Source organism: Fragaria vesca, linkage group LG4 (genome assembly GCF_000184155.1).
Source record: "Fragaria vesca subsp. vesca linkage group LG4, FraVesHawaii_1.0, whole genome shotgun sequence".
NCBI classification, from domain to species: domain Eukaryota; kingdom Viridiplantae; phylum Streptophyta; class Magnoliopsida; order Rosales; family Rosaceae; genus Fragaria; species Fragaria vesca.
This window is the reverse complement of record NC_020494.1, coordinates 10,295,840-10,309,101: the sequence shown is the minus strand read 5'-3', so window position 1 is coordinate 10,309,101 and position 13,262 is coordinate 10,295,840. Positions and strand designations below refer to the sequence as shown.

The 13,262-nt window shown below is 38.3% G+C and overlaps 1 protein-coding gene across 1 annotated transcript; it reads left to right on the top strand.

Moving 5' to 3' along the window:
• Positions 1-4,269: 4,269 nt before the first annotated feature.
• Positions 4,270-8,230, top strand: LOC101306132 (probable serine/threonine-protein kinase At1g54610-like). Its single transcript, XM_004298050.1, has 7 exons — positions 4,270-4,629; positions 4,837-5,121; positions 5,236-5,553; positions 5,755-5,982; positions 6,100-6,200; positions 6,634-6,751; positions 7,700-8,230. Exons 1-7 carry the CDS (start codon positions 4,270-4,272, stop codon positions 7,994-7,996), a joined length of 1,707 nt encoding a protein of 568 aa, XP_004298098.1. The 3' UTR covers positions 7,997-8,230.
• The last annotated feature ends 5,032 nt before the right edge of the window (positions 8,231-13,262 follow it).

The window sequence follows — 13,262 nt, the reverse complement described above, 5'->3', positions numbered from 1 at the left end:
CATATTCTGAGCTCTCTGTTTTCAAGATGCTTTAAAAGCAATGAGAGCAAAATTTGATAAGTACTGGTCTAAGTTTCCAATGGTTTTTTGTCTTGCTACTATCATGGATCCTAGATTCAAGTTATTAGCCATTGAAGAGTGGCTGAAATGTTTTGGTCTTGAGCAATTAGAAATTGATGCAAGAATGACATCCATTAAGACTTTATTGCAAGAATATTATGATATCTATAAGAGGAATGTAGTTTCTAGTGTTGCATCTAGTTTACCTAGTGATGGAGTCCCTACTCCTTTGGGAACCACATCTACATCTATAAATATTCCTAGAGTTCAAAATTTTTCCATGCAAAGATTGAAATGGGCTAGGGTATCATCTAGTTCTTCCACTAACTCTACTGATTTACAAGTGTATCTTGATTTAGCAACAATTGAGGTGGATGATGACAATCAGTTCAATGTTTTGGGATGGTGGAAGACAAATCACACATTGTACCCTGTTCTTTCACTTATGGCTCGTGATCTATTGAGTGTACCGGCATCAACAATTGCATCAGAGGCCGCTTTTAGTGCTGGTGGTCGAGTTGTTTCAGAGAAGAGAGCTGCTCTAAGTCTAAATACCATAGAAGCTTTAGTTTGTTTGAAGGATTAGAGCTTGGCAAGTACAAGAATGCAAGAAGCAGCCCGAGAAGAGGAATGTGCTGAAGAACTAATGAATGCAAAGGCTGCAAGACCAGATTGGATGGTTGATATTGAAGATGCTAGTGAAGATAATGGTGATGATGCTAGTGAAGATAATGGTGATGATGAAATTGAAATTGTGTCTGATGGAGTCCCTTAGTTACTTATTTGATGTAGTGTAACCATTTGCCTTTTTTGTGTTTTGTATTACAAGGCTTGGTTACTTTTGAAGTCCTTAGGCTGGTTACTTTTTTGTGTTAAGGACTACAAGGCTTGTTTGTCTAGAAGGAATTGAGTCTCTAAATTCCTAACCAGCATTAGCATACGTGCTAATCTTTTTGCATATATTTAATCAATCTCTTTGTTTTTTCTCAACTGTATTTTTCTAAAGGTTTCAAATGTCAAATGGATACAATTGTTTGTGTTGTTTGGTCTCTTATTAAAACTCTCTTCTTACTTGTAACTAATCTGTTACTTGGACTTTATTGCAGAAACTTGACTTGCATACTATTAAGTGGTGGAAGGAGTAGATAGCTGAGAATGAGTGGCATCAACGAGTTGGGTATTGATTTTTCTGTTCACTCTTATATCCTAATTGATGAACTGGTATGTAGGAACTAATGTTCGAACTGGTATGTAGGATCTGATGTTGGAACTAATGTAGGATCTGACGTACGAACTGCATAATAAAGAGAGATGTTCTTTCCATTTGGGGTTACTTGATTTCACTGTGATATTACTTTGAGTAATCTGATGGGTGTATCAATTTGGTAGTTGTTTGAGTTTTGAAATTTGTATGTAGTCTCTGTTTGACTAAGTTGTTTTTTTAGGTCATGTTAAGAAAAGCCCAGCCCGGCCCTTTAAAATACCAGTCAGGCCCGGCCCGACTGGCCCTGTGAGGCCCGGCCCATGGGCAACCTTGAGGCTTGGTATTTATGGAGAAACCCGGCCCGGCCAGGCCCTGAAAAATATAAAAAGTCAATTTAAGCCCGGCCCATTGCTGACCCCTAGTTGAAAGTGACTTCAAGATGCTCATAAAATATCTTGTGGGTAAAGCTTGTGCTCCCTAAGTATAAAATCTCTTGTTTGAGATATTCGTTAGTTGACATCCATATTTCAATCCCATATATTACGTCATATTTTTCGAGAAACTAACTTTATTGCAAACCGGGTTACTTCTCTTGGGTTTTGTTTTCCTCTCCGTTAATATGGTTTCACTGTCTTCCCCTCTAAGTGTTCCCAATGTTCCTTTTGGATCAGCTGGATATGAGAGTTACTAGAGCATTAAAAAGAAATTGTTGCCGAGGTACTTTGAAAATAATCAAGTGTCATTAATCACACAACTTCCCATCCAAAAACATCACATACGACATCCCATCTTTTTAATGCTCTTATACAACTCCCCTTATTTGTATGATGTCAACAGTGATTTGATTTCCAAGATAATAAAAAAGTATGACTATTTTTGAATCAGAGACTCAAAGCTATATGATTCAGATGCTCTTATTCGCAGATGGAAATTATTCTAGGGAATTGAGATACCTCGTTTTATTTGCAAGTCTTCATTTTTGGAATCTGAATCAAGTGTTAATGGCTTCTTTCAAGTATTCAGTATGACTACTCTCAACACGGAAATAGTTTATAATTTGTACACATATATTAAACAAGCAGCATCAAGTAAGGAAATCAGAAGATAGAAAGAAAAAAAGCATCCAGAAAATCAGAACAATAAAAAAGAAACAAGGATTTAGGATTTAGAATAAGAAGATTGGTGAGTGTCTTGTTTTTGGTTGTGAGAGAGGATGAGAATCAAGCAGGTAGCCAACCTTAGACATATTTGTCAACGAAAGTAAAAATGCTTTATTGAAATTAGACATGATTTTCGGGAAGTGAATTTTCCAATATTACTAGCTGGTATATGTTATTCATTAATCCTATGATCGTATGGTGAATGCATGAACATAGGTGCATGCGAAGATGACGAAATGAGGATAAAGAGAGGTGGATTATTCTGTATAAATTGTGATTTTGCTTAACTAATGGACTTCTGGTTTGTGTTGAGCCGATTTTGTTATGATGGCGTTTATGTACATTTCAAATCTTTCGGAATTCAAATATTAGATTATAAGTGTTAGTAATTGGGGTTGTACTATTATCTTAGAGCATCTTTAGCAATGCTAGTCATTTTTAAGTTAAATTTTAGTCAAATTAGCTAAAATGTCATTTTGGCTAGCCTCTTTAGAAATATGGCTGCATCAATGCTCTCTATTTTAGCTAACATTACATCAACATTATCCTTCAAATAGAAATTAAATAGTTTAAATATATTTATATATCACATAAAATATCTTACAAGGAATGTAATAAATTATAGCTAGCCTCATTTGAGCTATCTCGCTAGTTAAATATAGATAGCCAGATAGTTAAAAGTTATAATAGCTTAAGTTTAGCTAGTCTACTGGAGCTCTTAAAACATAAAAAAAAGCTAAATACGCTCTCTAAAATAGCTAAAAACTAAAATAGAGAGTCTGTTAAAGTTGCTCTTAATGACTGAGTATATTAGTCTAAAACAAAATGTGAGTTAAATAGGAATGAGCAAGTGAGATTGTGAATTTGTGAAATTGCTCTCATAACTCTAGCGTCGTGAATGGTGGCTTTTATCCATCAAAACCTTCAATATTTCCTTATGTGTCCGAATATTTTGGCGTCCGTTGCAATTATGCACTACAACTGTCAGTTCTCGGTTTGTTTCATATATTATTTTTCCGGCTCTAGCCTTCTAGGTGTCAAAAGAAGTCATATTTACCTCAAATAGAGAATGTAAAACTGTTTTTGACGGAAAAAGAACCAACATAGACGGTAAATTTCTAAATGATGAGCCTTCACTTTACTACTTGAGGAGAACAGTTGAGTGAGTTGACAAATGAAAGAAGACATGGTTCTCATTTCTCAACTTCTCACCCACCACATCCAATCGTAAAGACACCTCAAAACACCACCCACCGTATCACATAACATTCTCCCACGTGGCCGCCGTTCATTCGCCAAGAACCAGTCCAGTTGCTGCCAAACACATAGCCAAGACCCCAATCATCCCAGAGTCACAGTCTCACAGAGAACACAAATTGACCTGACCTCACTGGTACTCACTCACTCACTCAGACTAGGACATCACAAAAAAGAAAAAGAGTCAAAATTTACAGAAAGAAAAGAAAAAGAAAAAGACCCCCCAAAAATAGATCCACCCACACACAATCTCTCTTTTCTAACATTCTCTCTACCAAATCTTTGAACCTCAAAAAAAAAAAAACAAACCATTATTTAACTGTAGTGGGAGAGTAGCAGTAGTAGTAGCAAAAGCTCAATATTTTATTATTTTTTTTTTGGGGTTTTTTGGTGGTTTTGGAGTGATGCCCACAAATTGTGGCTTCCAAAATCATTGCTCTAATTCACTTTTGTCTCCAAAAAGCCAAGCCCTCTTCTTCTTCAATCAAAAGCTCCAGCCTTGAGCTTAGGGTTTTTCCTCTTCTCCTACTCTCCTCTGCGACTCCATTGCTGACAATGCAGCAAGAAATGGACAACACTCGATGACTGATGGGCTGCGTTTTCGGGAGGGACGCGGCGGCGAAGCCGCCTCCGGTGGCGGCGGAGGTCGGAGAGGTTAGGGTTCCGAAGAAGGAGGCGGCGGCGGAGGTGAGCAGCAGCGGCGGACAGGCGAGCGAGGAAGTGAGGAATGGGGAGGTGGTGGCGGTGGAGGAGGAGAGGAGGTCTTCGCGGCCGAGAGGCGAACGGCGGCGATCGTCGAGGCCGAATCCGAGGAACAGTAATCCGCCGAAGCATTTGCACGGCGAGCAAGTCGCCGCCGGTTGGCCGTCGTGGCTCTCCGCCGTCGCCGGCGAGGCTATTAATGGCTGGACGCCGCGCCGCGCCGACACGTTCGAGAAGCTTGATAAGGTGATTTGTGATAACAGAGGTTTTGCTTATTTAATGCTTTTGGAGGTTGAGGGATAAATGGAATTGTGTGAGGTTAGAATAGGGAAGCAAAAAGTTGGAGTCTTTTTCTCTGTGTTGTAAGCTTTGGTTTCTAACTTTGGCAATGTTACTCATTTTGGATATGAACATGCATTGTTAGTTATGATTGTATTTGTGAATTGTGATCAGATTGGGCAAGGTACGTACAGTAATGTGTACAAAGCTAGGGATACTATGACGGGGAAGATTGTTGCGCTAAAGAAGGTTCGGTTTGATAATTTGGAGCCCGAGAGTGTGAAGTTCATGGCCAGAGAGATTCTTATTCTGCGTCGTTTGGATCATCCGAATGTGATAAAGCTGGAAGGTTTAGTGACTTCGAGGATGTCGTGTAGTTTGTACCTTGTGTTTGAATATATGGAGCATGATTTGGCTGGACTTGCTGCAAGCCCTGCAATCAAATTTACAGAGCCTCAGGTACTGAAAAGTCGCTTTTCTTGGTTTTATTGTGTTTATATGACATAACTATCTACAAACTTTGCCTTTTGCTGGAAAAGTGAGCCAGTTTTCCTTGTTATGTGAATATGGCAGGTCAAGTGCTATATGCACCAGTTGTTATCTGGACTTGAACACTGTCATAATCGCAATGTGCTTCATCGTGATATTAAAGGGTCCAATCTTCTTATTGACAATGGTGGGACCTTAAAGATTGCTGATTTTGGATTGGCTTCATTCTTTGATCCTAATCACAAGCAACCAATGACTAGTAGAGTAGTTACTCTATGGTATCGACCCCCAGAGCTTCTTCTTGGTGCCACTGATTATGGTGTGGGTGTGGACCTCTGGAGTGCTGGCTGCATTTTAGCTGAGTTGTTGGCCGGGAAGCCAATCATGCCTGGTCGCACAGAAGTGAGTTCTTAACACTTCTGCTTATTCCCCAGAGTTTCCTTTTCTGCAGTGTGTTTGATTTGTCACTCGTAAATTCTTTGGTTAGACAATGCAACATGCTTCTAGATTTATGGATTTATTTGAATTCTTGGTGTTTCTGAGTAGGTTATGTGTAGACAATAGATGTTTTCAGTCCTGTTAACCCTCTCTTGCTTGAAATAGGTGGAGCAGTTACACAAGATATTCAAGTTATGTGGCTCCCCTTCGGAAGAATATTGGAAAAAGTCAAAGTTGCCACATGCTACCATTTTTAAACCTCAGCAATCATACAAAAGATGCATTGCAGAAACCTTTAAGGACTTTCCACAGTCATCATTGCCACTGATTGACACCCTGCTTGCAATTGACTCAGCTCAACGTCAGACTGCCACTGCTGCATTGAGGAATGAAGTGAGATTTATTTCCATGATACTGTTGTTCCTGTTATGCCAGTTTCTAACATACTCTTTTCTTTCTGTTATCTTCGGATTTGTTTGTTTTGAGTAATATTATGTATGCCTTTTGCAGTACTTCACAACCAAGCCTTATGCTTGTGATCCTTCTAGCCTGCCAAAATATCCACCCAGCAAAGAAATGGATGCTAAGCTACGGGATGAAGAAGCTAGAAGGTTGATGACTGCCTTTAATCACTTGAATGTTCATCTGGTTATATTTAGATTCACACCTCACAGCTTTCATATATGAGCCATTACAGTGTTATTTAGCTTCCATTGCATAAGCATAAATGTAGAGAATCATCTGCACTAAAATTGCAGTAAATGCAGTGCCTTGATTTCCGCATATGACTATATAGTATGTACTGTTGTTTTAATGTCCTCCCTCTGGGCTATTGGTTTGCATATTTTATTTGGGCGAAGTTTTGCGGTTTATCATCCAATGTGGTGATTCTTTTTTACCTTTATTTTTTAATCTTATAAAGTTTATCTTTTATTAGTGTAGTCGTGTCCATTTTCATTTGCTTTGATTGACCTCCCTCCAAACAAATAGTGTGAAATAGATTGAGAGCTTAAACCGAACCTAAAATGAGTTTCCTAATTGCAGATTGAGAGCTGCTGGCAAATCTAATGCAGACGGTGTAAGGAGATCTCGGCCACGTGATCGAGCTGTTAGGGGAATTCCTGTTCCGGAAGCCAATGCTGAGCTTCAAGCCAATCTTGATGTATGTAAGCTTCTTTAATCAAGGCATGATTTTATTAGGTTTTAGAGTTTGCATAACTTGTAGCTGTGTTCGTCTTCGTAATCGAATTAAGTTCATGACCAGTAATTCTTTTCAATGGTAGCTCATCTGTTCTATCAACAAGTGAAAAATGTCAAACTTGAAATGGCTGGAAGGAACTATTTCCTCATTATTATTGACTTGGAAAAATCATGGGTTCAGGTCAAACTGTCAAAGAGTATATGGATATCTATGTACATCACTGCTGTAGTTCATATCCATATCCACTTGTGGTGCTGACCTATATTGGGAGATAAGCTTTTGCTTGCCTCCCCTGACTAGAAAACACTTCCAAATGCGCACACAAAGGCACTGTTTGGGAGCCCATTTGGCAGAAAGACTTGGAAGTGCTTTTCAAGTTGCAGAACCTACTTTTTTTCTAGTTTTGACACGGAACTTGGTAGGCGGGTTTTTTTTTTTAAGGAGCACTTCAAGAGCTTTCACAAAAACACTTGAATGTTTTATGAAAAAGTCTGCTTTGGACAAAACTGAAGTACTTATACAACAAAAGAATCTCTAGTGAAGCGATCCAAAACAGGCCAAAATACTTCCAAATGTGCACCAACACGCAGCACACATCTTTTAGCTGTGTCATCTCATTGATGGTTTGGGTTTGCATGTAGGCTTCTGATCTCAGAAAGGGGTGGCACCAAGGGTCTATGAGTTGTATGATTTGTAAAACATTGTTGGTTGAGTCACAGAATGCAGGGTAGCATTGAGTTCATCCTTAGGCCATAGATGTGCCTTGCAATGCGTGCTTTCTACTTTCATACTTGAAAGCTAAAACCACTAATTATTAAGCAGCTCTTGGTGGTCCTTGCCTTTATAAATTCACAAGTTGAGCAGTTCAGTGTTGGATTTTCTTAATTTGACTGTTTTCTTCTATTACAGAGGCGGCGTCTGATAACACATGCAAATGCTAAGAGCAAGAGCGAGAAGTTTCCTCCTCCACACCAAGATGGAACACTTGGCTATACTTTAGGTTCTTCAAATCACATTGATCCTATCTTCGACCCCCCTGATGTTCCATTCAGTTCCACAAACTTCTCATATTCAAAAGAATCCATTCAAACTTGGTCCGGCCCCTTAATGGATCCTGCCGGAGTAGGGGCTCCAAGGAGAAAGAAACACTCATCAGGACAAATTCATTCACAGTCAAAGACCTCAAAAAGAGACTCAAAGAGATAAGGATTCTGCTCGGATCACTTAGAAAAATGCCATTCAGAACAACTTTTTGTGATGTCATGAATCTATCTATGAGGCTGCAAATGCTGCCGATTCCGAGCCGGAAAAGCCATTCAAATTGCATGGAGAGGTGATACATCTTTTTTTGTTTGTTTTTAATCTTGTATTCAGTTTTCTTGGTTCTTTTCTATTATTTTTGTACGGGAGGCTTCTTCATATTGTATATCTTGTTTTTCATATCTATCTCTCTGCCTTCAAACACACTATAGTCAGTTCACTGTAATACTAATAAATTATATTGGCAACTAAAATCTTGGTTTCAGTTCTTTCTCCGATTTTGTTATGCCTTAAGATCCGAGCTACATATTCCAGACTCACCAGAGAACTATTAAATTCGTCTGTTAGAGATTCCGGTTTTGGTTCTTGTATTAGTGATAGTGTTTCCATAGTTCTGAAGGCGAAACATATAGTGACAAATTTACTATCCCTTTACACTTTCTATAGTATTATCTCTACGTTTACCTAATTGTACTGATTGAAAGTGAAAAGAGGACAAGTTTTTCTCAAGGGGTATGTGTGTTCAACAAAGCAAGAACAAGATGTCAAGCATTTGACAAAGAAAAGATAAAAGGCATGAGATGCCATGATTGTCCTAGGATATGACTATTTTGACAGTACTTTTTTCATTCTCTTTACCTTATATAATGTTGCATATGGCCATCTATCTCTCTTTTGCATTTTTTGCCTCAACCGTTTCCATGAGTAGTTGGCTTGCTTCTCTTAGGTGGTCCGGTGACTCATCCACTTCAACCATCACTCCCTTATTTGCATAAGTACCCAGCTGTTTTGCAGAATGATTACCTCTCATCTCCATAATGATTCAGATGATTCTATAGTCCAAAAGAGAGAGTTCATATCTGTTCTCCCTAATTTGAGGTGGATTCAAGAAGTTTAGTTAATTTTATCTTTTTACTAATAACAGTTGTGGGAAAGGCATATGCCCCAACCCTTTCATTGCGATTGGAGTCCAAATTAGAAGAGAACAATATGGAAATGCAAGAGGGGAAAATTGACTGTGACTGATGTTGGGATATACCATTATTTTCAAAAGTAGGAACCTGTAACTTTGTCTTATTTCCACAAAAGTCTTGCAACACCGTCCTTTGAAGAGAGGGAAAATATGAATTATGAATCAAGAAGCTAAATCAATGGGGATGATTCTTTGACATAACGCACCCACCAACTATAAGAAAAGGACAGTGACAACGGGGGCATGCATAATATATAACTCATGCAAATCATGATTCAAAGGATGAAAGGATCCTAACATGTGTGCCCGTAACGATTTCAAAGGATTCGGTGAGCTAAACACTGGTAACTTTGAGGTCATGGATTCAAACCTTACGGACATATATAGAGTGTGTGAGTTATTAATAAAAAAACAAAAATTCAAAGGATGAGGTTTCATTTTGGAAACTGATTGCAGAATATATGGTGGTGTGCGTAGTTTGCTGAATGAGATGTCCAACTTAAAATCATGCAGGCCGACCATTATAGCTTAACCAAGGTTATGTCCTTATTCTTTCTTTTCTTTCTTTCTAAGAAGTAAAAATTCAGGGTGTACAAGTATGCTGATTGCTAATGATGACCGTATTCTTGTACAGGAGAAAGTATTTACCTTATTTTTAAGGTTAGATTTCGAACAATACTAGTCCAGGAGAATACCTAAAAGCCGGAATAAGCTTACCGAACATTGGTTATGATCTGGTTTACATCCTCGTCATTTTAGTTCTATCTTCCTTGTACAATTAGAGCTTGAAATGTTGGATGGACGTAATCAAAACCCAAGTGAATCACATTAGTTCTATTTTCCTTGTAGAATTAGAACAAGAATTTAGTCATTCACGTTTCAGCTAATAACTAAACGTAATCATAAGTAAGATGAAAACTAACGTACATGATTCTTGATTGGGATGATTGGCGTAAGCGTAAGGTAGCTTAAGGTTTTGTTAAGTTTGAGTTGAACAAGCCTCAAACAAGTGGTTCAATCCGATTTCCCGAAGTTGGCCTCTATAGATTACCAAAGTTTGCCAGCGTAGCTCCCACCTCCAATAAGATTCATTGCATAATTGCTTCCAACTCTATTTGTACAAGCAAAGAAATAAAAAAAACTAAATCTGACAAATATCAATAATATTGACACCGTACCTATTATTGTTGATTTCCATTTAAAAAAAAATCATTGATTTCCATTATTTAAAACCGAACATCTGTAGGCATAGATATCTCAAGTGTCCAAACCAATTAGTACACGTACGTAAGTATAATAATGATGACACTTTTGGCATCTAAGTTTGTAAAAACATCTTTAACGACGTTAGATATTTTTTAGTTAAATTTTAGTTAAATTAGTTAAAATATTATTTTGGATGTAGCTGCATCAATGCTCTCTATTTTATTTAACATTAGAGCAATGCTAGCCATTTTTAAGTTGAAATTTTAGTCAAAACAACTAAAATGTCATTTTGACTAGTCACTTTAGAAATACGTCTACATCAATGCTCTTTATTTTAGCTAATATTAAATTAATATTATTCTTGAAATATAAATTAAATAGTTTAAATGTATTTATGTATTATATAAAATATCTTAAAAAGAATGTATTAAATTACAGAGAGTCGTCTAAATGATCTCGCTAACTATATTTAGCTACGAGATAGCTAAAAGTTATAATAGCTAAACTTTGGCTAATCTGTTAGAGCTCCAAAAATATCCAAAAAAACTAAACACGCTCTCTAAAATAGCTAAGGAGCCAAAGTAGAGAATATGCTAAAGATGCTCTTACATCAACATTATTCTTCAAATAAAGATTAAATAGTTTAAATATATTTATATATCATGTAAAATATCTTACAATGAATATATTGTTCTAGGATATTCTCTATGTATGCCTTGGCCTTATGCCAATAGGATATGTAGTTAGACTAGATCTATGTATTCATATCCTTACCATATTGGTATTGTGTAATTCCCTATATAAAAGGCTCCTATCAATGAATAAGATGATGACTCTCTTGCTATCTCTTTGTCTCTACACTTTATCTTTTATCACGTTATCATGCACTTTGTTCTAACCCTAGAGCCAATAGCCCACCATTTTTTTTCTAAACCTTAAAAACCAAAACCCTAAAATCGGGTAGCCTTGGTTTTCCCGATTTCCGACCAAAATTCCGACTGCCCTCCGCCGGAATTTTATATCCCCAGAAAGCTCTCTCCGCCCCAGATCCAACGCCGCCGTTCTCACCCTGAGAACTGGCCGGAAAGTCTCCGAACCAGCCGCCGGAACATTCCAGACCGCCGCCGCTACCGACCACCGGTTCACCACCTTCCCTTGCTTCGATCAACCTGAAATTTTGACAGCAGCTTCCCCATCCAAAGCTGCTCCTCCTGTCAAATTTTCAGCCCCAAATTCGAAGTATAAGTAGGCGAAACGTTATTTCTCCTCTCGGCAGCCTCTAGAAAGGTATGTTTTTTGAAACCTTAAACTTTTCCAAGTTCAATAACTCGGGGAGGATAAAATCCTTTCCTCCCTTCTCCATCTCCATTTTATGCTTGGGATTTTGTGTGTGCAGGTACCAAAAATCCCGGAATTTTATTCGCGGGTCAAGAGTGTGTTTGATCACTCTTGTTTCCTTGTCCGGGTTGTGTATGATCAACCCCGACCTTTCACCGGATTGTGTTTGATCAATCCGAGGCCTTTTCCGAATTGTGTTTGATCAATTCGCGGCTTTTCCGGATTGTGTATGATCAATCTGAAGGACAAACCATTAAAAGCATCTTTTGTGACCTCTATCGAGTCTCATAACAGCTTGGTTTTGTATGCAAGAGCAATGTAACGTTCTGCTCCTTTGAGTTTTGACGTACTAAATGCCTAAGGCGGATCTTTGCTTGGTATCTGTGGAACCTTTCATTGGAAAGGATTAAACCACATGTTTTGACCCCCAGGCTAACAAGCCTAGATGCCGAGATGCCACATCGACAAGCCTTCAATGGAAATTTGTGCAAAAAGTAATGACCAAAAAGTACTGTGGAATGCACTCATGGAGCGTTTCTTGAAACGTCTATATAACTCTACTTGTTGAGTTATTAGTCAAGTGGATTGCTTACCACTTTAATTGATTACATATTGTCGATGATCTTTTGTGGCATCATGATCCATAACCTTTAGCGGATTCGATCATCATCAAGTTCTCTAGGTCCTCCAAGTTGGTTTGGAATTACCAACGAGACTTGATTTTGATCATACATACGGGAATTGTATATACGCTAAGGTGATAAACTTATTTGGGATTATCCCCTAATATGGGGACAACAATATGGGTCATGGCAACGGCAGAAAACGTCGTGCCGATGTCTAGAAAAGAGGGGGAGATGTCGCTGGCTCTAATAGCGACATTCCCGGTCTAGACACCATTTTGTCAAAACTACTCACGTCAGCTCATGACATTAATGCAACCGTTGTGGATCTTCGGATCACTGGTTCAAGATTGTCAAGCTCCTTTAAATTGTGAATGCATACAAAAATGTATGGAAAATCAATATCAGGACAAGAACTTCATCCTCATGATCGCGAATTTCAAAGATTCGGATCCTGCTCTAGCTACCCATGACTTTGATGTCATCGGCTAGACATTGATTTTCGTTCCAAGTTATATGTACTAAGGCGTTGTATCGACGTCCTTTGTCTATTTGAGACCTCGATGTACTCACATTAGCAATAATGAATGTCTTGAGAATTTTTCGAAGTGAAACTATTCTCCTCTTATGGTTCATAATGATTTACAATCAAGATGTACACTTACATCGTCCTTAGAAACATGGCATATTGTGACGATTTTGGTCCCTTCCTTTGAAGGTGACTCATGGCACTGCATCCTCAAGGAGGATCGCCCACGTGTTTCCGGTTAAGTCTTCTACCCTATAGCGGATTTTTCATCATCAATTGTTCAACTAGGCTCATCCAAGCTCAGTGTGATGTCTTAGAATTGTCCAAAATTAAGGAGATAGTGGTTTTAAGTGTGTCTCGCACTACCGACCCTCCACGGACATGCCTGGTCATACTGACTTGGAGTTACCGAAAGCTTTTGATTTTGGATCCCCCTACGCTATTAAACCAATTGCCGTCTTGCAAAAGACTTTGAAGACTTATCAAAGCTGGAAAATTATCATCATAATCGGATCCTCTAGGTCCTCTGAGTTAGTTTATGTT